Source organism: Kryptolebias marmoratus, linkage group LG11, assembly GCF_001649575.2.
Source record: "Kryptolebias marmoratus isolate JLee-2015 linkage group LG11, ASM164957v2, whole genome shotgun sequence".
NCBI classification, from domain to species: domain Eukaryota; kingdom Metazoa; phylum Chordata; class Actinopteri; order Cyprinodontiformes; family Rivulidae; genus Kryptolebias; species Kryptolebias marmoratus.
The window spans coordinates 25,807,123-25,832,102 of NC_051440.1; the positions used below are offsets into that span (position 1 = coordinate 25,807,123).

At 41.1% G+C, this 24,980-nt stretch overlaps 2 protein-coding genes across 3 annotated transcripts in view; both read left to right on the top strand.

The window, feature by feature from the left end:
- Positions 1-3,884, top strand: part of hydin (HYDIN axonemal central pair apparatus protein) — a 70,435-nt gene extending 66,551 nt beyond the window's left edge. The window contains exons 84-91 of the mRNA XM_037978285.1: positions 291-513; positions 1,519-1,728; positions 1,801-1,964; positions 2,411-2,561; positions 2,640-2,870; positions 2,947-3,171; positions 3,288-3,569; positions 3,646-3,884. Of these exons, the coding sequence (XP_037834213.1) occupies positions 291-513; positions 1,519-1,728; positions 1,801-1,964; positions 2,411-2,561; positions 2,640-2,870; positions 2,947-3,171; positions 3,288-3,569; positions 3,646-3,834 (1,675 nt within the window). The 3' untranslated portion in view covers positions 3,835-3,884. The remainder of the gene's footprint in view (positions 1-290; positions 514-1,518; positions 1,729-1,800; positions 1,965-2,410; positions 2,562-2,639; positions 2,871-2,946; positions 3,172-3,287; positions 3,570-3,645) is intronic.
- A 720-nt stretch (positions 3,885-4,604) lies between these two features.
- necab2 (N-terminal EF-hand calcium binding protein 2) overlaps positions 4,605-24,980 on the top strand; it is a 97,843-nt gene continuing 77,467 nt past the window's right edge. The window contains exons 1-2 of one of the 2 annotated variants that reach the window (XM_017434667.3): positions 4,605-5,504; positions 8,171-8,195. In XM_017434667.3, the coding sequence (XP_017290156.1) occupies positions 5,169-5,504; positions 8,171-8,195 (361 nt within the window). In that variant the 5' untranslated portion in view covers positions 4,605-5,168. The remainder of the gene's footprint in view (positions 5,505-8,170; positions 8,196-24,980) is intronic. The other variant, XM_017434666.3, reaches the window with a different exon arrangement.

The window sequence follows — 24,980 nt, forward strand, 5'->3', positions numbered from 1 at the left end:
CTTACGCCTCACTCAGCTTTTAAATGAAGTTTTTAACATTAAAACAGACAAAAACCTGATCATACAGAAATTAAAACTATATATTGTTGGCTTCTAAGTCACTGTCAGAGAAAACTTCACTAATTAGGCTCAGTTCTTTTAAGCAAAATAAGAATCAGAGACTCGATCTGACCCAGACTAGAGGGCCGGATGAAATGTTATAGAGGGCCAGATCTGGCCCACGTGCGAGTTAGAGCCTGCTCAGAATCCCTGACGTATTTATTTTCTGATCACTACCTTCTTATCTTCAGGTTCCAGTGGAGAACAGAACAGTTCCCCGCAGAGCTGTCCGTCGCACCGGTGAAGGGATCCATCAGCCCAGGGATGCAGGTTCCCCTTGAGGTGACCTTTGCCCCTGTGGAGCTCAGCACCGACACCAGATATGAGAACCTATCCTGCTCTTTTGAGGGCTCCTCTTCATCTGTCACGCTGACTGTGACGGGCTCCTGCGTCGCCGCTCTCACCAGCAAAGAGGTACGTCTGAGGAACGTTCGTTTGCTTTCACACATTCAGCTTTTATTGTGAAGCAAAACAAACAACAGCATAAATTTTATCAGGGCATTTGATCAGGTTGTGTTTTTTGATGACAGTGACTCCATTTACTGAGCAGAAGAAGTAACTTGTGTCAAAAAAGATAACTTCATACTTTTCAAGCCAAGTCAGATTAATTTCTGAGCAGAAAACGTGTTGACTAAGGTGCTGCAGAGAGAAAAGAGCAGGTGTAGAACCATTCAAGTGAAATAAACAATAAAAGAATAAAAATAACATAATATTTAATTACAACTGTAAATACAGTGCGATGCTGACAGCTGGATGAAAGTTGCTGAAGGTGTCAACCTGTTCAATGTGTTCACATTAACAGTTAAGTTTGTTGAAACAGACACTAGGAGGCAGCAGACTGATTGATTTAATCTATAAAATATCACTGTTGTCGGTGATGCAACTGAATTAATTACTCTCACACTTTAACTTTCAGTCAAAAACTGTGACACTATTTATACAGCAAAACAGAGTTTTTAACAATAGAGAAAAACAGTTAATATTTATAATTTGGCTACTGATTTTGAGTCTTTTCCCGTGAAAGCTGTTGTGTCAGTAGTGTTTATCTTGTTGTAGTAATGGTTAAAGGCCAGCCCCGGAGAATGGGAGGCATTGATTCGCCTCGTTTGGATCAGTCAGCAGCTTCTCTGATAGATTTAAAGATTTATAAAAGTTGCAGTCGGATTCAATTAGCTGAAGTACCCCTGAAGTCTGAAAGCTCATGTTTCATTTTTCTCCTGCGTTTGTCTGGAGAAACCCGAGGATGGAGAACAGGCGGCTGCAGTTTGAGATTATTTGAAGCCTTTTTTTTTTTCAAATAAGCAAGCAGCTTCTGTAGCTTCTGAAGCCTTTTTTTTTTCAAATAAGCAAGCAGCTTCTGTAGCATCTGTTGAATAATTCCTCCTCCTCCTCCTGCCCCTCCTCCTGTCCCGTCTCCAGGTGGTGAACTTCGTTTGTCCGGTGAGAAGCTCTCACACACAGACCCTTTCCATCCTCAACCCCACCGGTCTACCGGTCAACATCACACCTGTCCTCAAGGGCAAACAGTGGAGCGCTGTGCTCCATGTGACCTTTGAACCCTACCAAAACAAGTCCTTCGACATCACGTACCAACCCCTGACCATGACGGCTGATGGAAAGAAACACGTGGTGGGAGAAGTTAGTTTTTTATATAAACGCAGTGTGGTGTACAGTAAAGTTTATTGGTGTACCTCTCCTCAGGGATCGATCTTTTTCTCCTTCCCTGATGGGAGAGGCACGCTGTACTCTCTGCAGGGAACTGCTGACCCTCCAAAAGCTGAAGGCGTCATCGCGCTCGAGCTGCCTGCCAAATCCAACCACTGTGAGGAGCTCGCTGTCAGCAACTGGCTCTCCAAGCAGCAGCGGTAAAAAAAGACATTTACATTTTACATTAACCAGTATTTCTTTTAAGCTGAGGAAAGTGGAAACAGGCTGTCAACAAAACATAAAGTGTCTGAAGACGTGTGGCTTGGATCTTTTTATTAGGTTACATTTTTTAGATTAATTTTTGTAACTTATAGAGCAGTTACTGTACAATATTAGCATTTATTGTGTGAATGCTGAGTCAGCATTAAGTTTTCCTGTTTATAGTTTCCATTTTTTTAATCTAACTTATAATTTGTGCTATTTTACCTTCTAGCACCTGTTCTGCTTGTTTCAGTTTTTTATTGTTCGGCTCATTTTAGCTTGTGTTCTGAATGTTCCCAGCTTTGGAAACTAAGAACATGTGGAATTCAACCTATTTAAATTTAAGTTAAGGGTGAAACCTAAATTCTGCTTCTGTAACAGGTGTGAGTGTTTCTGTTCGCAGGTTCAGCGTGCTTCTGGAGATCATAAAACCTGATAAAACAGATGCAACGGTGTCCCTAAAGGGACAAAAGTACATTGAGGTCCTTGCTTTGGCCAAGAAGGATTACACGGTGTCTTTCTTTGCATACAAAGAGGGAAATTACAACACCAAGGTTTGAACCAACACATTTCCGTCACTGCATTCGAGTGCGTTCAGTTTTTCTCTCACGCCACCTTTCTCTGTTTGTTAGGTGACTTTTTGCAACGAGCTGACAGGTGAGTACCTGTTCTACCTCATCAACTTCAAAGTCAAGCCTCCAGGCGTCTTGTCCACCATCAGCCTGGAGTCGACCGTCCGTCAGGTGACCTCCGGTACCGTTCACATGGAGAACCCTTTGACCGCAGCGGCCTGCTTCACCTCTGAGTGTAAATGTGGTGACATCAGCGCTCCGCCTCAGCTTACGGTCCCAGGACAGTCCGAGGTGGATACCGAAATCAGATTCACTAAAACCAGCAACACTCGGGGCTCAGGCTGACCGTTTGTTTGTTTCTCTTCAGGGATCTTTGAGCTTCGAGTACCTGCCTCTTCAGCCGGGAGAGTTTTCCACTCAGCTGACCCTGTTCAGCAATGATTTGGGTTATTTTCACTACAATCTGCTCCTCAAAGCTCTGCCCCCACCTCCAGAGAAAACCGTCCACTTTGAGACGTCGCTGGGCAGCAGCCACTCTGTCCTCGTTAAGTTCATCAACTACTCCCGCTTCAAAACCGAGTACTCCTGCAAGGTAAAAACAAACAAACAAACAAAGCTCATCTTCATTAAAATGTTTACTTTAGCACAGAAACAATGCATTTTCCAAGTCATACAGCTGTTTCTTGTCTTCTTCTGTGTCTCCTAAAGACGGATTGTCCAGATTTTATTGTGGACAAAAGTACGGCTGCGTCCCCCGGTTTCCAGTCGGGGTCAGAGGTGAGCGTGGAGGTTTGCTTTGAGCCTCATCAGCAGGGGGCGATGAAGAGCTACCTCACAGTGTCCTCAGAACTCGGAGGGGAGTACGTCTTTCCCCTCCATGGGGTCTGCCTCCCCCCGAAACCTCAGGGCCCGTTTAGCATCAAGTCAGGTCGCGGCGTCACCATCCCCTTTAAGAACGTGTTCCTGCAAACCACCGCCTTCTTGTTTCAGGTAAAGAGCTTAATGAGGCCGGTTTTATTCACCCTCTCTTTAAGATTCTCAATAAAAAGTCTGTATTCGCTCTTAGGTTGACAACTCCTGTTTTACGGTGAAAGGGGAGAGCCGCATCCCCTCTAAAAAGACTCAAAACATCTTGGTGTCGTTTGACGCTCCTCCAGCAGCGTTTCCAGGACCGTGGTTCGGCAAACTGACCATCTCCGGCCAGAACTACTCCTGGGTCTTTTACCTGAAAGGCCATCGACCTTCGTCATCCTGAAGATGACGACGTTATTCAGCGAAGGAACTGAGGAAACTCAAAAATAAAATAAAGGCATAAAACACAAAACAGGGTGAATAGTTTTATTGTAATCACTATTATAAAATAATCTGTTTTTCTGTCTGAATGATGAGTAGTTTTGTGAGTTTCTTCTACGGGACGTGTTCAGTTTCTGTTAGGGATGTGAAGAATGTGAAGTATTGTCTTCCTTTGTGCAAAGTTTTGAAGAAACTACAATATATTTCTGTACTGTCTGAGAAGTTTCTATTCTCTCAACACTCACCCATATTCAGCCACATTCACCCGTTCACACAGATGAGCAGATCCAAAAGGGTTTCCGTCTTTTGTCTGAAGAGACTTGAACTGATAACTTTCTGATTGGCTCTCCACAGCCACCTTAAAGTATTTAAAATAGCATGTCTAAAATAAGGTAAACAAACATGTCCTACATGCCTTGCTCTTCATATCATTACATGCAGCTATCCGTATTTAGTCTCTTATAAAACCCTTCAGTGTGTTAAATATGAACACCATATTTTCCAATATTCATTTCCTCTACATGTGAACATATTTATCTGGAGGTTTGAGATGTTTTCAGTCTAAATCCTGCAGAGAAACGGTTCCTGTCATTACGCCTCCATCTCCACAAGGGGACAGTCATGTCACGTGTTTGTTTTTAAGTAATTTTCCTTTAATTGAATTCAGGATTTAGTTGTTTTTTCCGCTTCACTTTCCTCCTTTTCGGTCATTTTTCACCTCCCCAGCAGGACTGAGCTGCAGTTGGTTTGATGCGCAGCAGCTCGTCGCAGGAAAGGACTCTTCCGGGCAGAAAGGGCAGAGCTGGGGGAGTCTCTCATTACTAAAGGTTAGAGCCGTCACATCACCACGTGCACGCGCACATTTAAAAAAAAAAAAGCAGCTCTAATGAGGAGACAGTTCAGGAGACACACCTTTTTACCCTCTGATCCTCCCTTCAGGGAGCAGCATCTTTGTTCAGAGAGAAAACGATTCATTTCTGCTTTTTAATGTTGTTGTTGGAAACAAATCCCACAGTGGGGGGTGGAAATGGAAGTTTTTTTAAAACGCATACAACATAAAATGTAAATTATTCACATTTTAGAAGGAAACACTGAAGTGCAAATCCACTTTAACGCTCCTCTGCTGCATGGATGTTTCTGTTTTGTTGTTCAGCAGCCACTGTGTGTGTGTGTGTAGGATGGGTGTGTTTTTGGGGTGGGTGCTGTGATGTAACAGGGAGAAGTGTGAGGGGTGAGGGTGGGGGCTTCTCTCTCTCTCCCCCACAGAGCGCAGCATGAGCGCTCCGCAGCAAAAGGATGTGTGAGCAGGCAGCGCGCTACTGTAGGGACGGAGTCCACAAACTGCTCAACAAAGAACAAGCCAAACTCCGAGCCCAGGAGAGCCGCGAGAGGCGCGAGCAGCCCAAACCCGTAGCCGGTCAGGACAGCGAGTCCGCGACGGCAGCGCAGTCCGGAAACAGCGGCGCCCAGCCCGGTGGAATCGACGGGCTCGTCCGCTGGATCGTCACCAAAATGAGCGACAACAAGAACGTCTCCAGCCGGGAGTACGCCTCCAGCAAGGAGGAGGTGGCCGTGGCCCAGGAGCAGTTCTTCGCCCCGGAGCCGCGGAGAGGCATCTCGGTCATCTTGGATGTGAGTGTCGGGGGGCGGGCAGGTGGGGTGGAGGGTGGAGGTGGAGGTGGAGGGGTGCGCACTTACGCACAGACGGTCACCCCGCTCTCCATCCTTTATGTTTGCCTCGTGCAACATACAGCGTTAGGTGGTTTTATTTAATCCAGATACAGTCCGGGAGCCACTTTTCTGCCACCAGTTCAGCGTCTCCGACTCTTAGGGGGAATCATGTAATTTAACGCCAGCCCGCATGGAAGCGCAGAGCTGGGACAGCTTCAGAGGCGGATCTACAGATTCTATGGCTGGCAAAGGAGGGGGGCAGAGTTTATTGTCGCAGGAAAAGTTTGCTTTTAGGCTTAATTTGATGCATATGTGTCCTCTAAGTGCTCCAATAGAAGACAACTGGACTGCTTCTTTGGATTCTTGAAGATTTTTCACCTTTCACCCAAAAAGGCTTCTTAGTTCTGATTGTGGGCTGAGTTTCTGGTTTATTAGTCTTAGTTAGAACATCACAATAATGGGACCATCCTGTGAGTTTGACTCTTGTTTAACAGTTCCTGAATATATTCACACCTTGAAACATGTGACCAAACAAGATGCAGCAGTTTTAAAACTGATAAAAGGCTCAGTTCGTTTTCCTCATCCTGTAGATGGACTGAACCAACTCAAAGCTGAGGGAGGGGGGTGAAGAACATAATGATTTTTATCTTTCTAAGTTGTTTGTTTTATCTGTAACTAAGAATCAATAAATGCAACATGTCTTTGTTTTATTACTGGGAGTGACGACATGTTTTTAAGTTAGAAAACGGGGCAGCAGAAGAAGGGTTAAACTCATTTTTAACACGGAGTCTAAATCAAAATTCTGATTCTGTTTGGGACCGACTTTGGTCAGTTTAAAAAAAAAAACATGAATAAATAAATCTGAGGTGTTTTTCAGGTGATGTTTTTTCAGATTTGTCACATTGAGTCCTGGAAACTCCCAGGATGGATTAAAGTTGTGTGATGGTTGTGGGTGAAACCATTTTGAAATTGAAGAGGGGTGCGTGTGAACTCTGAGCGGGAGAGTTAGGATGGAGACTGAAGTTCTGTGCAGATGTGATTGACTTCCAGCTTTGTACAAAATGTTTAAAGTTATAATAACTAGTCTGGAAATAGGAAGATAGTTTTAATTACAGTGGCCGCTCTGTGCCGCCCCCTAGAACCGCCACGGAAAGATTTCCTCTCTGCCATCTGGAGATCTGCAGGTCCTTAATGTCAGAGAAAACTGATAACATGAACAGATCCGTGATTCTGACCTGGTTAGTGTTTTTCATCAACCAGAAGACTCTTTCTTTGTGATATTTCTCAGCTGTTGTGTTGGAAAACCTGAGATTTTAACTGATGTCTTATTTTCACTCCCTCCCTGAAGTCGAAGACGGGGCGATAATGTTTTTGTTTCTGTCTCTGTGTGAGTAGCTCCAACTCCAACATTTCTCAACATAAGATGGTTTAAAAACTCTGGCATGAAAGGTGATAGCTTTTAATTTTAACCTTTATTTGTTGTTGTTTTTTTTCCACTCAGAGGCTGATAATTCTCTGTCTGCTTTAAACCGCATCATTGTTTTTCTGCATGACTTTTACCTTTGAAATGTTAATTGTTTTCCCAGCGTTATTATCTTGGTAAAGTCTTTCCTTCATTAAACCTTCTGGCTTCTCCTTCACCTGAAGCCTCTGCTCCTTTTGTCATCTCTCCTCCTCCTCATCATCATCATCACCACTCTGTTTCCTCTCAACCATCCATCCCTGATGAGGTTAAAGATCCTCCTCCTGCCTCAGTCTTCTGTTTTTTTGTTTTTTTTTTGTCACTCTTTGTTTCTGTTGTAACTCTCTACAAACACACACCTCCTCCTCACCGCATCACTTTCTCTCCTTTCCAAGCCTCTCTGGCTCCGGCAGCTGAGTGCACCCCAGGGTGCAGATGGAAAGCAGAACAATGCAGAACAGCTTGTCGTTTGCTGCGCTGCTCGGCCCGTTCTGATGGATCCAGAACCTTGTAGAACTCCAGATATTTTGTTCATCTTTATGTGCAATTATAGCACAAGACATCAATTAAAAACCTAGCATTCCTGCAAATAATGCATATCGCCCGCCGCCTTTCATGCCAGAGTTTTTCACAATCTCTTATTGCGTGACGCCACACCAGAATTTAGTGCAATGTCTGTAAAGATATCCTAAGATGAATTGGTTTTGGCAGCCATTTTGAATTGGACTGACTTCAGAAGTAAATCAGTTTTTGACGTTTATCTAATGATTATTTTCTGCGTGTTTCTTTAAGTTCTGCTCCGTGGTTCATCAGATATTTTGCTAACAGACACCTTTCCATTTTACAGTAACCCAAACTGATTTAATGACTTTGTAAAGCTGATAAATGCCAATAAAAGAGTCCTCTTTTGTTCCAAAAACACATGTTGTTGTCAGACTGTCTTGTTTTGCAGACTGATGCAATTAAATGTTTGCAGAAAACAAATTTAAATTATTGTCATTAACTCCCTGGATTCAATCATTTTTTTTATGCATTATCATGTAAATCCTAATTAGTGGGTTCCCCAAACCCCAGTTTTAATGAGTTGATTTGTCTTCCTGTTTAAGCCTCGTTCTGCAGAAATCTTCACTCAGACTAACTTCCTCTTCCTCCTCTCTGTTCGCAGATATTCAGAAGAGCCGACAAAGATGGTGAGTGAAGATTTTCTCTTTAACTCTGGCTTCCTGAGCTGCAGAGACCGTGTTGGCTTGTTGTTTCATTTGTGCCGTGTTCAGGTCAGGACTTATGTTTTCTAATCAGGAAGTCAAGCTTCAATCCCATTTCATACGCAACAGAAACGTTTCTCTGTAAATGCCAGCAAAACAAAATCTGTTATTTATTTACTCACGGTAAAACACGAGTGTTCGACCTTTTCTGCTTGTTTTATTTGTTCAAATTCAAACTGAAATTCATTTAAGAAACAGCTGTAACTCAGAATAAGTTAGAACATGAACCTCTTGTATTCTGTGTTGATTTTATGATCTCAGCTGGTGAAATAAAATAATAGGAACAATAAAACTGTTAATTCTGTTCGATCTTATGTGATGCTGAGATGTGATGCGTTGAGAACGACTCTCAGCTACTACCACGCTAAAGTTATACCCATTTGTGTGTAGGCTAAGGCTGATCAGCTGTGGCGGCCATCTTGATTTGGGTCGACTCCAAAAGTTATGTAGCTGCCATTTCTTTGAAATCTGTTTAGTGTTTTGAGATATTTAGTAACAATTTCAGTGAGTTCAGGCGTCTTCAGTGATTTTACTTCCTGATTACTTGAATATATATATATATTTGTTGATAGTTGAATCAAGGTTAAAAGCTTAATTATTAAGATGCAGGTGGAGTTTCAGAGCTCAGATGTTTCCCTCTGCTGGAGGCTGCAGTTACTGTTTTGTTTTAAAAGAAATAAGGATTTAATTTGCTGCTGCGTCTCTTTGTCCTTGTTAGTTTTCAGACAGAGCATCGTCTCTGGGACTTTGTGTGTGTTTGCCGTCACAGCTGCTGCTGCTCTGGACGGATTTTTTATTTTTCACTTGTTGGGACTTGAAGTGTTTTCATGGAGCATTTCTGTGGAGGTTTGTTTATGTCCTCTGGCATCTGCTCTTCTCTCTTTTCTTTCTGCCCAGCCAGTTTCTTTTCATCCTCCACCTCTTCTTATTTCCTCCTTTGACTGAGTCGTTGACAGGGAAGAATTTAACTAATGAGGAAATGGCAGAAAAAGCTTCTCTTTTCATGGCAGCCAGATGGTCATTTGCTCCTACGGCGCGTGTGTTCTCCTATCTGAGCTGATTACTCCTTTTCTTTCTCTCCAGCACAGCGAGAGTCCCAACATTTATCTCTGTAAATAACGTATCTGTGCACAGCCACGAGGGTTTAATTGGTCATTTCTTAGTTGTTTGTCTGAGCGGAAACACACTCCTGAAGTTCAGCAAAGAGGAATCATTTTCGCTCTCTTGTTATCATGGCTTTAAATGACAGACTTGATTCTGCAGCAGATTACACCTTTAATGTTTCTGCCTGTGTCGGAGTGTGTGTTTGTCGGTACAGGCAGCGAAACGTCTCATGAAACTTTACGAAAGCAATCATTCTCTGCACATCTACAACTCTCTACCTTTAGAAACCCAATAAAAGATGGTCGCCTCAACCAAGCAACCGTAGCAAACACATAAATGGCTTTAACTCAGTTAGCTTTACTGATAATGAGCTAAAATTTGGTGTGGTAGTAGCTGAGAACCATTCACGGCACAACAGATCAGGCAAAATATTGCACGATATTCTACATCAAGTTTCTGGCATGAAAGGCATTCCTTCAGACAATGCCTTCCTTTACTTTAAACGTCTGCAACGCTTAATCACCAGCTGCTCTGATGTGGATCATCAGGTAGGGGAATTTTTAATTCTTGCCTTCTGCAGACGCAGCTTCTTCGCGAACAAGCTGTCGGACTGCGTGAAACTTTCTGACAACCGTCTCTCGGGGCAGTTTTGTTCCAGGTGCAAACTGTCTTTTAAGATGAGGAGGGAAAGTTTGTGTTGCAGCACCGGAGAGAAAGAGAGCCTCGGCGAGGTGCAATGATGGTTATTACAGTGTTTATTTGATGTATGGAACAAAAACCAAACAAAATCAGTGAGCATGAGCCGAGGAAGAGCTATTTTTACCCCTGTGCTCCTCTCTCCTGGGAGAGGACCGGGGAACTGTTTTAATGAGTGAGACTCAGAGAGGGGAGATGCCAAAGGGGGAAAGGAGAGGATTGTTAAAAAGAAAAGTGGAGGAGTCTGAAAGCGAGGAGAGAGGACAATCGTAGTATCATATGTCGGGCAGTAATTGAGGGGTACTCGGCTTTACATTCAGAGAGCGTATTTCAGAGCTGAAGCTCGGACTGTTCTTCAGATGAATCTGTTGGTACCCTTCCACAGGAACAAGAAAAACACCTGACGTGACTGAAGTCAGAAAGTCCCAGAAACTTTGGTTCATGTGTTTCGGTGAATTCCTGTCTGGCTTTCACGTGTTTTTCCACCTCTCCTTCCATGGAGGCCGTTATGATTCAAAGTGTGGCGGATGGTGCGATCAGAAAGTGACTTGACTTCCTCACTCTCCGTCTGATCAACCCGGGGTCGCATTTCCTCTTGCATCCACATCCTGGGAGGTTGTGTGGAACTTCATGTACCTTCTACTTATTAACAGGAGTGTAACGATGCATATAATTGTACCGTAGTGGTTCAGTACAGACGTTTTGGACGGATACGGGGAAGTAGACTATGAATGCTGTATGTCAGTCGCAGCTGGGCACACGTTTTATTTAACTGCATTTTGCTAACAAGAAGATGCTATCTAAACATTGTACATCAAATGAGGTGGTTGGTTCAGAAAAGCCTGTTTGAGGTCTTCAGTGTTTATGTGCAGCTGCAGGCGGAGATCAGAAGTGCATCTACACAATAAAAAATAAGACTTAAAAAGGTACATTAGATTACCTCATAGGGTTGTTTTTGTACCTCAGGGTATAAAAAATGAACCTTTTTAAGATACAAAGGAAAAAATATACCCTTAAAGTGACCATGCCTGTATCTTTCTTGCTTCTTTTCCCCAAACCCTCTCAGCTCTGTGAGTGTTTCACATTTTATTTATTTTGTGTCTTCACATTAGGCAGATGTTTTCGGTTCTTTATTGTCTTATTTTGCATCAACTTTAGGTGGAATTACAGAAGCAAACACTCCTTGAGTTTTGTTGCATTTTATTTGTTAATTCTTTTTATAATAGTCAACTTATTTTAAACCTAAGAGATAAATGCTTTCCTGGAGTTTATCAAACTGTTTACCACATGGACACCATTTACAGTTGAGACTAGATTAAAAAACAGACAAATGTGACTTTTTAAAAACGTTATCAGGTGATAAATCCTGCTTTGATTTATGTGATCTGTTATCTTTGATTTTCCTCATTAACAAGGATGGTTTAGTAGTTGGGAGTTATGTTCTGTTTAAAAAAAACACTTGAATTTGTTGTTTTTTTTGTTTTCTGTTCTACCGAGCCGTGACTTCGACGTACCTTTGCACCTCTGCTTGTTAATAATCTTGTCAGCTGTTTGGAGACGGTTTTACAGCCTTTACCTTTAACATAAACCTCTATAATCGTCTTTCTGAGCTGCTCAAACAACTCTCACCTTTGCCTTCTCCGCTCCATGTGTGGCGCTGACAACCATCCCACGTTTGTTTCCCTTTAAACACTCTGAACGTCTGATGAAAAGCTCCAAGGCTTCTGTGGTACTAATCAAGGTCAAACACTTAGTTTGAAACAACTATAATGCAAAGATTAATTGTCTCCTCTGAACACACACACGCTCCTCGCACCCGTCTGTGAGCGGTGTTTCTGTTGGGGGGGGGTGTATTCTTCTGGGCGTTCAGGTGTTTGTGGCACCGCCGATGACTTGCACTCATTGTTATGCAGCTGAGGGATTTTCGCAGCAGCCAGGAAGCCTTTGAAACAGTTGCATCATTTGACAGCAGTTATTGGATGTGCAGCAGCTCCTGCAGCACGCCGAGTTTTCATCTTTATGTGGGAAAAAAGTCCCAGAATGCAGCAGGTTCTCTGTAATCCCTGACCGAGTTTTCTGTACATTATGGTCGTGCTTTCAGAAATTAACCAATTCAGTAATAATTAGGAAGTAAATTAATATTTTGTAAATTACTCAGATTGAGTAGTTGTGTCCAAAATGGTCACAATGCCCGCTGCTGACAGTTAGTTTGTCTGTTAGCAAAATATCTCATGAATCACTAAATCGATTTTAGTGTAACTCCAAGAAAGTAATCTCTGGATGAACGTCTACAAGTGACTTACTTTTGGGGTTGAGCTGATCAACGTTAGCCAACACAAAAATGGTTAAAACTTTATTTTAAATATTGATAAATAATTTGTGGTAGTAGCTGAGAGTCATGAACAGAGTTTACAAAGTTTGACCAAAACATCGATAACTCTGTTGTTTTTCATCCTAAAATGAATTTAGTTTAAAACTCTGATAGGTCTTTACTTCCTTCAGTTTTATTGTCACATTTTGCTTTAATAATTACAGACGTGTCTGAACTTAAAGACGACACAAACAGCAGGTTTTATTATTTTACTTGTAGAGTTGTTTTTTATTGTGTACCAAAAAAAGTCCCTGCCATTAGAGATGTTTGTGCAACAGTTCAACAAGCAGGTAAAGTTTGAAATGCTCCTCCTGCAGCTGCTCTTTGATGTGATGAGAGGAAGTGACATCATCACATCACCTGCTTCAATCAGTGAGCAGCCCTCTCATGTAACAGAGGAGCCCTAAAACAGACACGAGGGTAGGTGTTTCTGTTTTCTTCCTTCTTGTTTGTGACCAAACCAGCCATCTGCTAATTATTACCACGTTATCTGACATGAAGCTGGAACGTAGACAGAGTTTAGGGAGGCTTGTTGGTCCTCGCTGTCGACACCCAGAATTACAGCCTGACAGCTCAAACGCAGCTGCCGGGGCTCAGTGTGGCCTTCGCTGTTCCCTTCATTAAACTGACCTCCTTCGTTTGGCTGTGAAGTGAAGAGATTCCTCTCAGCTCTGCGTTTCACATCGTTCCGTCAATCTGCTTCGGAATATCAGTTTGTTCTCTTCAGCTTCTTTAAATTCTTTACTTTACTGCGTGAACCTGCTGTGAAAATACACCTATTGCACAATAATTCCTCTCATTTGAACCTATTGGTCTCTTTTTGTGTCTTTCTGCTCGAAATGTTCTTATTTCTGTTTAAAATCTCAGGTTTTAAGGAGGATTTGGAAGAGTTCTTTGATTTGGTTTGAAAGCTGAAGTTTGGCTCTTCTGTCTGCAGAAGTTGTCTTATATAGTTAATCATCAGAACTTGTTCAGCTGCTGTTTTGTCCTGAGAAGCTCTGGGTTTTAGTGGTTGATTTTTAGGTGGATGTGTAGTAAAAAAAAGTTGGCAAACGTGGCGGCTGCGTTGACTTTGGAAGAAGTTGAGCTTATCAGATTTCATATTTGTCTCAAAGAATGCATCATGGTGTGGATCTGAGAATTTTTTTTAATCCCCATTGACCTCTGATCTCATCACATCACTACAAATTTACAAAATCCCTGATTTACCAGTCCATTTCAGAACTTTGAGAACACTTTTCGAAAGCCTGGCTTTTCTAGTTGGACTACTAAATTTTTGATTTGTCTTTTTAACTTAAATTTTCATTTGGTGACTAACTTTGGTTTAGTGGTTGTTTCTGTTTCAAAGTGTTTCCTCCTCAAATGGGAACCAAAACTGCAGAATAGAATTTCAGTTTTTAAGTTTAAAGGTCAAAGTTCAAAGACCACGGAGTGTTTTTTGCAGACCTTTGCTTTCAGATGTGTAAATGTTCCTAAAATAGCAAAAGAATCAGTTAAACTGAGCCCAGCAGTAATTACCACGTTGGTGAGGCTCCGACAGACGGAGCTCATACGAGCCAGCTGGTTCCTCCGTTTGTCAGTTCATCTGCTTCAGAAACCCTCACATGTTGGACTAATGACCCGGGAAAACCGCTGACTCAGGGCCAGCGTGAAACTACGCCAAACACAGAAACACGAATAATAAAAAAAACAAAACTCTGGAAGTGTGATTTGGAGCCAGGCTGGGGACGTCAGATTAAATCCTGCGGGCTGTAATTTACACGAGCTGGTCTTTGAACTGAAACTAAAAGCTGCAAAATCCAAACAGTCTGATTAAAAGAGACAAAAAGAGAATTTGTTAAAGAACTTCATGGTTGGAGAAACGGTGAGCTGGGGGTGCAGATTAGTCTCAGGAGGGTTTGAGCTCTGTGACATCTTTAAGGTAACACAAATATTAATTATTTATAGACTGAAGCTTCGACAACCTGCAGGAAAACACGTCAATTTAAACGTGCATTCAGCAAAGTACTGAAGGAACTGTTTGTTGCATGATTTTATGACAATTTGTAAAAATATTCCAAATATAAAATACAGAATTTTGTCTTGGCTGAGCAATTTTAGATTGTTAAAGTTAAAATTTATTTATTTTTGTTTACAGAAGTTCCAGTTTTGGAGAATTTTGAGTCAAAATCACAAGTTTTAGTTTTTGTTGGAGTGAATTTTACTTATTTTACACTCTTAAGGAAGAAGAATATGAAGATAATTAGACATTTTATGTGAGCATTTATCATACAAAAGTTTAAATCAGAGAATAAAATAGAAAACCTTTATTAGTGCACATAATCTATGCAATAAAATTTGTAGTTCTGCTGCTAAAACAATCTCTTTTGATTTAAAAAAAACTGCCAACAAACCATTCTTTTAGTCATATAAATGGTTTTAAAAGTATAATAAAATAGTAAAATTAATGAAAATGAAACCTTTTGGATTTCTTAAAACTTGGAATGATAAAATTGTGGAAAATACTTGTTTTTAAATTGTTAATAAAGTCACTTTTTTGAAGTTGCCATGTTATTTTTCCTGGAAACAGCGGTCGTTTCTGTAAAAAGAATGAACTCCAGGATAAAAGCAGCGGTGACGCTGATCTCAAACCGTCCGTCTGCAGAGCTGCAGACAGAACGGTGTCGCTCGTATCTAATTACCTGCAGACTTTAATCACTGCCAGAGCTGCTAACGAGCCTCAGACTAACAAGACGGTCGGCTGGACGGGAAAGTAAAGAGTCTTAAAATGTTCTACGATACTAAACATCATGTGGTGGAAAAACACGTAAACAAACAGCTTAAAGGGGCAAAATGCAGCAAACGTGCCCGTTTTTAACAACCTGAACTCCAATTTCACCAGAATTAACTCGCTGAACAATATTTTTATAACTTTACACAGAACTGTAAATCATAAATGGCTTAATTTACTCCTCTGTGGTTTGACTTTTTCAGCTAAAAAACTTTAAGACTATTATTAAATATCTGCACTTTAATTGATATATTCACCCTAAAAAGGTGAAAGTACCGTTCGTTAAGTACGTATCTCCCGCCACATTTTATGCCAGTTTTAAACAAAGATCTGTTGGCTCTCAGTCTGTTAGGGATCACTCTCAGCTACTACCACACCAGCTTTTAGCTCAATATCTGTAGAAGTGACTGAGTTATATATGTTTTATATTAAAATACAAGTACCATCTGAGGAGGTTGTGCAGTGAAGAAATGCGTACCGACGGGAATATTTAAACAACTCAAATCTGTCTAGTTAGACCAGGATTGTGGATTTCTGATACCTAAATCTATTCGTCTCAGAAATCCTCATTAGTTTCAGTCATCAGTGCATAAACCACTTCGAAATAATGGATTTTCTGTAAACTTGATTTTCAAGAAAGTGTTTTTTTTTTGCTGTGGAGTTTGATCTGAGCTGATCTCATTCTGGTGATGATAAACTGCTTTGCTCTTTGAACTGTTGCTGTAAACTGAGATTTTTCAGGTAAACCTTAGTAAAAGTTGAGGGCAGTATGTTGGTGTTTGCTGTGGTTTTGCTGCTGTTTCCTTTGGCTTTCAACCCGCCTGCAGAAACTGGAAACGGAAAGTTTATGCCGAGCTGTGCAGACATGCCTGGTTTTACAAAAAAACATTATTTAACCACAACATGAGTTCAGATCTTGACATGCAGAGAAATAAAATAGCTGCTTAAAGTAAAACTTTGAGATATTTTTGTCAATTTTAACTTTGATTTATGTTTGTGACCCGTGCTGACAAAACAAGTTGAATGAGCAACGACTGCAGTGCAGAAAAACATGAAAATATTGATTTTTGCTGAAATGGAGATTTGCAAAAAAGTGAGTCCTAAAGACACTATTTAGCAATCCCAGTAACTAAGATGACATGTTATCTTCCTAATCTAACAGAATAATTCTCCATATCCTGATGCTTTTAATTTCTTTAAAAATTTGACTTTTTAAAAATCTGCTAGTGTTGTTGTGAAGCTTTTTTTAAAAATGAGGCTAGAATTCCCAGACGAATAAAAAAATCGAGTTTTCAAACCGGCAGCTTGTTGCCAGGTGACGAACCACCAAATTTCAACAAACTACACATAATTTTGAAGCTTTTGTGACAAAAATAATAACTTCATTGTGACTCATTTTGCAGCACAGGTGTTGCTCGACTTTGCGTAAATTGTTTCTGTCAAAACTGAGAAAAAACTGGACTTAAAGAGGAAAAAAGCATCACTTTTATGTTGCTTTTTGGAGTGATCATGGTTTAAAAATAAGTCCTGATTGGCCACTTTTCAGTCACAATTTCATAGTTTTTTTTTCTGCTTTCTAACATGACAAAAGAAAAGTGTTGAGTGAGAAACGCTGATGAGGAAAAGCTTTAAATGTGCAGGTTATAGACTGCAGGAGTTGAATCCAGGTTGGTTGGCGTCACATCTTTAAGCTGAATGCAGGAAGGTGTGATGAAGGTTTAAAAAAAGGATTCTGTGGTTTCCTCAGCCGTGGAGGGGATTGAAGTCTTTGTTCACCGTCGTGGTCGTTTGGTTTTGGATCAAAGGCTGAGAGTTAAGATGCTTTCCTCACCTGGTGCTGCCTTTTTGGTCCTGGTCCGTTCTGTCGCAGTATTTCTAAAGAAAAAGCTTCAAAGGAGAATGGTTGGTTGGAATTAAACACGTTCTGATTTTTCCTGAGTATTTGACCCTTTTATAGTCTGTTTTTATCTAAAATATATAAAAGCATCTATAAAAATTCTGAAATTAACTTTAATTTCTTGTCTTCATCTGTGTCTCTTCCATCCTTTCATTTCTCCTTTTCTCTGATTGTAGCAGGATGTCTTCATGGTGTGAGCTACATTCAGGCTGTTAAAAAGATGTATGTTTTAGATGGGATTGTGTGGAATAGCAGTCAGTACCTAACCTGCAGCAGACAGCAGTCAGAGCGATCTCAGTTTAGGGAATTCAGGTGAAATTCTCATCAAAGATTCAAGCTAATGGCTGCTCAAAGAATTCACAACATCTGAAACAGCTAAAATTCAAAATCTTTTCATGCAGTTTAACCTTTTTTTCAAACAAACGATGTTTGTTGCTACGCTAACAAAACTCTACTTGGTGATATCCTTCTGCAAAACAGCCACGAGGTGCAGTTCTGGTTCAAATCTGAAGCAAGTTCTTCATTTTTCTTTCGGCTGTTCCCTTTTCAGGCGTCGTCCTCCTCCATCTAACTCTGTCTTCTGTGTCCTCTGTCCTCACTCCAGATACCTCCATGTCCTCTCAAACTGCATCCAAAGCAAGTTCAGCCAGTAAAAATGTAAAAAGTGTCGATGATCTGCTGCCTTCCAGAGCAGTGGTTCCCAACCCTGGTCCTAAAGGGCCGCCATCCTACATGTTTTTATTGTTCCCCTGCTCTTCAGCGGGTCTTTAAGTTCTGCAGAATCCTCGAGGACCAGGGCTGGGAATCACTGTTATAGAGGGATTCAAAAATGTGTTTACTGGGTTCTGCGAACATGAACACCTCAATGAGGATTTCTCCCTTATTCTCCAAACTGAGATTGATCTTACTGCTTTCTACTGCAGGTAAGATGCTGATTGTTTGATAAACTGAGACTATTTGGCTGGACCAGCATTTGGCAGCACTGTTGGTTCAAAGGTCACAGGTCATTTAGCTCCATCCTTTATTTTTTTGGGTATCCTAATCTGAATTTGTACTTCATCCCCCCGTTTCTCTTTTTGTCTTTCTACCATCACTTCACCATCTTCATTCTTTGTTTTTTTTGTTGTTTTTTTTAAAAATATTACCAGTGGTAGATCATTAAAAAATTAAAGGCTGAGCATTTCTTGAAGAAATGCATGTCACCCGCAGCTGTTCATGCCAGAGTTTTAAATTAAGATTATTTTATGATGAGAAGGGAGATCACACGATTCTGCAGGATGTGTTGGTGGTTAGATCAGGGGTGTCCAACCTTGGTCCTCAGGGCCACCATCCTGCATGTTTTCCTTGTTTCCCTGCTCCAACACACCTGATTCAGAGGTTAAATCCCCTCTTTATGTTCTGCAGAAGCCTGTTAATCACCCATTGATTCAAATCAGGTGTGTTGGAGTAGAGAAACAAGTAAAACCTGCAGGATGGTGGCCCTGAGGACCAGGATTGCCCACCCCTGGGTTAGAGTTTGAGTGTGGTAGTAGCTGAGAGTCCATCCATGAATTTGTGAGATATTTTGCTAACAGACATGTGTGAACACATGCATACGGACTCCCAAACAATGCAAACCTGAAGTTTGGTGCATTGACCACGTGGAGGGAAATCCTCCTCTTCCTCCTCTTCATCTTCAGCTGAACTTCCTCTCACCTTTTGCTGCATGTTTCCAGCTCTCCTCAAGCTGCTGGCTCGTCGTGATGAAGAAACTGAAAGAAAAGAGAGAACCCAAAAGCTGAGGAAACGGAGTCTAAACAAGTAATCATGGTGAAAGTAAAGCCTTTAATCAGTCCGAGCAGATTCTGTGCTCAAGTGCTGGAAGTTTGAGAGGCAATCATCGATTCGCTGATGTGACCTTTTCTACCACACTCCCACTCGAAGACACATGCTCTCACAAAACCCTCCTGAGAATCTGAACAAACAAGCAGTGATGAGATCAGGGCGGCGGCATGTGAACACATTAAACCAAGTTATTCTGCATGCTGTCAGGACTGTGTGTGTGTGCATGGGGATAGAGCGGAAAAGAAAAACGCGGCGTGAAGAGTTTGAAACACAAGTTGTGAAATCGATCACAAACCAGTTTGACTTCTTACTGAATCTCTGCTGTGAAGTTTGTTTGCCTGATGCTGCTGTGTCGCATTAATGGAGATTTAATTTGACACATTCACAGAAAAACAATCTGAAGAATATTTTTGTGTTTTTTTCCCTGGGGAACTTGTAAAACCAGAGGATGACAGTTTTAAAGCAGCGATCTTAATTGTTTCCTGCTGCCGAAGGCAAAAGGTGATCATGTTTTTGTCTGTTTCGCTGTGTGATCTTTTGTCTGTAGTGTGAATGAAACTTCTAAATATTACACAAAAGTGGCCATAGCTCATTTTTACAGATATTGAGCTAAAATTTGGTGCAGTTGTAGCTGAGAATTGACCTCCAACACACTCTGAGTGCTATCACATCTTGCAAAATCCATTTTTACATGAGCTTGTGCATTAAAACAGTGACAAAGTACGACCAAAACGTCTATAACGCCGTCTTTTTCTCAACATAAGAGGATTTTAGTGTGAAACTCTGTGAATAGCGGCGAGTGATATGCATTCCTTCAAGGAATGCTAGGCTTTTAATAATTATTCTGTGTTGTGGAAATTCACACTCAAACAGTAGCTCAAAGTTCAATTCACACAAACTAGAACTGAAATAAGACTGTCTGCACAAACAGGCAGTATTTTCCGTTTGTTAAAAAAAAACTGTATCCTTGTAAAACCAGGGTCTCGCTGGGTTGCACCTAATTGGTGAACGGCATTCACAAGAAAGTCTCCAAAATGTCTCAGAGTGCTCGAGGTTTATGTTTACACTTGGCCAAGTGCTCTCCTCAGACAGAAAACATCAGAGACTGCAGCCGTGAATGTCCAGATCTAAAAAAAAAAAAACCCACCAATGATAAATAATTAATTGTTGTGGGGAAAACTGGTCCAAATCTGCTCGTCTTCATTTCAGAAGTGCACTCTGGTGGGTTAAATCATAAACATGGGGTGGCTGGCGAGGTGGGAGGGATGTAGGCGGAAGTGATAAACCAAATATTTTGCGAGGCCTAAAATGCAGTTTTGCAAGCTGTGAAGATGAAAATAAGTCATGATTTTTTTTTAAAACTGGCGGCACAGATCGCTGGTTGCAAACATTTAGAATTCAGTGAGACTGCAACGGCAAAGCTGCATTCTTATATCGCAATTTTCTCACAGTTTTGAGTCACAAACTGCTTTCCAGCAGCTGCCACCCAGTGAGATGAACCCTAAACGACCCAAAGATGGAACCATGTGGTGCTTTTATCCAACTGTGGTTAATATTTGATCCAACCTTTTTATTACATTGACTCAGTTTCCATTAAAGCTGCTCTCATTCATGTTGTGCTTTTGTCAAAAAGGCTGAAAATGTGACAAATGGTTCATTAAGGCTTCATTTTTAATCTCAGCGCTTGCAAAGTTGATCTTAATTAGTTTTTCTTATGACATGAACAGCGTCCATGCTGTTGTTGTTCTGACTTAAGGAAGGCTGCTAACGGTCCTCTCATCCTTCGGTCTTGGCTCAGATCTGGACTTCACTTTGCGGCCGGATCCGGGTCTGCAGGTTCAGTTCAGCCTGAGCTTTCAGCTTTGGTGGTTAAAGCATGAGGTTTCAGTTTTTAGATTAGTATAATGGAAGTGGGGGAAGGAATGCCTTTTTATCAATAAGGAGTCTCCACAAAGATGGATTGCACTCAAGTAGCAGAGAACTTGATTCTGATTCGACCCTCCAGGGAGAACCTTTGTGACGCTCTTCTGCTTAAAGACTCGGGTAGTTGAGCAAAAGATGGCAGAAAGTCCACATTATATGAAAGATGTGATTCTTAAACATTATGTTCTGGCTAATTATGTCTAAAGTTATGAAAAATCAAATATTTTCCTCTGAAGGATGCAAGATTTTTTAAATTTAACCGGGTAGATTTCATTGAAATTAAGACTTCAGATACATTCTGGAGCCGAACTCTTAAAACACTGAACTCTTCTGGTGTTACAGAACTGAATCTGTCATGTTTTATGTCAAATTTCTATTTTAGTATCTCAGTTGAGAAGGTGAAACTATATTTTGACTTTTTGTGGCTTGTCTTGTCAGTTGATCAAGCTGTAAAATATTTAGAAGTTATTTACATTTTCTGTGCTTTTATTTTGTAGACTGGGGGAGGTTTGTTCCTTTGTGTTTGAGGGTGATGAGTGGAAGCTGTGATAAACTTCTCAGCTGATGGTCCTTCAGATAACTCATCTGGTTGAACTTGACTCTGGTCTGTCTGCAGAATAGAATCCAAGAGTGAGCTTTGTCTGTTAGCAAAATATTTCATGAACCACTGGACAAATTTTAATGAAACTCAGCAGCTGATTGGATGTCCATCTGCAAACCCTGTTCAAGATGGCTGCCACGTCTGAACCAACTCGGCCGTTTTTACACAAACAGCTGAAGTTTGGGTGATAGTAGCTGAGACTTTTCCTCAACACAAACTTTAAACACGAACAGATTTCACAAAATATAAAATATAGAATGAGATCACACCTATCATTTACAAGGTTTGACCAAATGGAACTGTCCCTTCTCCTCCTGAACTGATCTCAGTTTAAAAGGTGGTGGGTGATATGCATTCTTTGAAGGACTGCTATGCTTTTAATTCAAAACGCGTTTATCCGTAATGCTGATTAGTATGTGTATGGTGTGCATGAAAACCTCAGGTGTAATTAGTATCAGAATGACTTTAAGTGAAATCTGTCTGCAGCCTGACTCAGTGTAAAGTCCTGACGATGCAGTTTTTAAGAAGAAGAGCTCGTTATCTGACTGTGAAGCGGGGATCTTACCATTAGCAGCAGAAAACACACTCCTTACAGCACTTGAAAACTTAAAAAGTGAGCCAGCTCACCATCAGAAAGCAGTGGGGGTTACCGCGGTAACTGCAGCTTCAGTAGGTGACTGACAGGCCTGATTATCAGAGAGTGTTTGTTCTTCCACAGACTTCACCTCATATTGAGGAGCGAAGCCGTCTGCAGCTGCCAACGCTCGACTCGTTCGGCGTTAATGAGCCGCAGTCGGATGATGTGTGTAATTTGTTCACACGGTTTCTTTATTGGAAGAGTGGGGGGGCTTCTGTTTGGAGCTTGAAAGCAACGGGGGCACTTAAAGCATGACATTTACATGCCACATAATTAACACTGTGTGTTTTTAAATGTGCATAAAAACCCTGCCTAAAGGTCTTTTGAATAGAACGGCCAGATTACAGCGGATGTAGTGATAAACCTTTAAGTTCCTCTCAGATTATCACTTTTTATAAACTTGCATTCAGACCCTAATTTGTCCAAGAAAAGCCTTTTTGATTGTTCTGATTTTATTGTAACCCCACCGGGGCAACAATCGGTGTCAGAGTTCTGTAACGAGGCACCAAACCTGGTTCTCCTCTCCCCCTCGTCACTAATATGACAACCTTAGTTATCGCTCGGTTGCCCCTGGTTACAACATCCCTCTGTTCTTCTCCCAGGAGGCTTTATGACCTGCTGTTGCCATGACACCAAAGTTAACCCCATAAACATTCCTGTGCAGCTGTTTCCTTTAGTTTCTGATTTGCACTCAGGTGTCGCCCACCAGGCGAGGCGACGTCGGCTGAGAGAGATCAGCACCTCTGATGGTGCAAAACAAACCAAACATTACAAGTTTTCCTTTTAGTCCCACTTTTAGTCATCAAACATCCCCTTCTCATCAAGTATTCCAGGTTTTTTCAGTTGTAAAAAGTGTCATCAGTCTGGGTTAGCATTTTTTCCACATGAGGAGATGATTATTAATTAAAGACATGGCACTCCTTGAAGAAATGCCTTCTTTTAATTTTGAAATGAGTTATAAGCATTTTGGTCAAAACTTTAAAATAATCTCATGCGATATCTCAAGCTAACTGATCTGAATGACCGTTGGCTACTACCACACCAAACTTTAGCTCAATATCTGTAAAGTTTACTGAGTTAAGTCATTTTGTGTTTGCTAAAGTTGACTCCAGAAGTTAATCAGTTATACGTATTTGTCCAGTGAATACTTTCTGAAAGTTTCATTAAAATCTGTCCAGTGGTTCATGAGTTATTTTGGTTAAATTCAGACAAACTCACTCAGACACAAACAAAAACAACCTTCAGGGGAAAAATATTCAAAAATGTGTTTTCAGTTTTGTGTCTCGAGCTCGTAGAAGGTGATCGTTGACAGAAAAGCAAAAGCTTTCTTTAACAAAACGGAGGACGCGGCGATAAATGGTTCCCTGCCTCGTCCTGAATTCCTTCTGTGGGGAGGGACAGGTAGATTAAATAAAACTTTAATGACCTGCATGGAGAACATCATGTCCTACAGCAGCTTCAGTCTGGAGCTCAGGTCTCTGAAACCAGTCCAGACTACAAGATCCATCAGAAACCAAACGAAAACTAAAGGATAAATCCTGGTTTTTAGTGGGCTGTCGGCCTCCTGAACCCAAACTGGAAGCTGATTTAATAACAGCTGATAACTGAGAACTCCCATTCTGCTGTTACTCCAGAAAACGAGCAAACCTGCGGTCTGAGGGAGCTCTGATGACTCTAATACCAGAATTTAATCTGTAACCCTTCCTGCTCTGTCTGAATGCAGTACACCATCTGACTGATGGGACCATGGGATGTATCCACACACACATCTCCTGTGTCTAACAAAGCCAGCTGCCTCGGTTTTGAATTTCATTTTTCCATTTTCTTCCGTCCACACGTGCAGCTTCACCTCTGTCCCCACATCACAGCTGCTCCCGTATTACGGACACACTTCACTGATTTCCTGTCAACTTACATTTTATATTCACCTCACAGCTGGCGTCAAGTACAACATCTGTTAGCTACAAACATGTTACATTACAGCTCAGAACTGTTTGCCTTTCCTGAACACGAGGTTTTGTTTCTGCAGGAGTGTTGTTGACTGATTGTTTAAAAGGAAGCGTTCAGAAATGCAACTCCTGATCAAGTTTTGATTCATCCCTGGAGAACTGCCTCAGCCATCTAAACTTCTGCATTTATGTTCTGGTCCGTGTGTAGGACGGAACCAGGTGATTGCAGTGTTTAATATAAAGTTTATTTGAAACAATGAGCTCAAAGAAACCCAATGAAAGTTGGGTGCCGTGGCCAAAACAAACAAAAGAAGCCAGCCACTGTCCTAAACCTACAAACCAAAATCTAAAACAAGACTGCCGATAACTCTCAAACTTCACTAAAATTAATTAATTAATTGATTGATTGATTAATATGACATAGGGTGAGGGTGTAGAGCCAGCAGTCAATGAGCAAATGGTCTCCATCGTCTCTACCAGGGGGCGGAGCTTGTTCTTTTTAAAGACCTGCCATCCAATCAGATCTGGAAAGAGAAGACAGCATTAAAGTGATTATCTGTCTAATTATTATCAGTCAATCCCTCCAGGATTTCGTGGGCATTTTTTGTGATTGTTGCAGCTAAAATGCCTGACTTTGCGGGGCATTTTCCTAAAAGTTGCGATTTTTTTTTTTTTTTTTTTTTTTTTACTAAAATCAATAAAAAACCATAACTTTTAATATACAAACCAAAAAAACTTCCTAGTTCTGTAGATAATTCCCAACAAACATTGACATTCTCAAAAGGTGGTTTATTTGAGAACTTTGATAGCTTCTAAACTGACATTCATGAGCATTTCTGGATTGTCCCTGGTCTGCAGCTCTCCTCACATGTTTTGCAGACACAAAGTGTTTGTCGATGCGTTTATGTTCCATGATTACACTGCAGGACGTGCAAAAC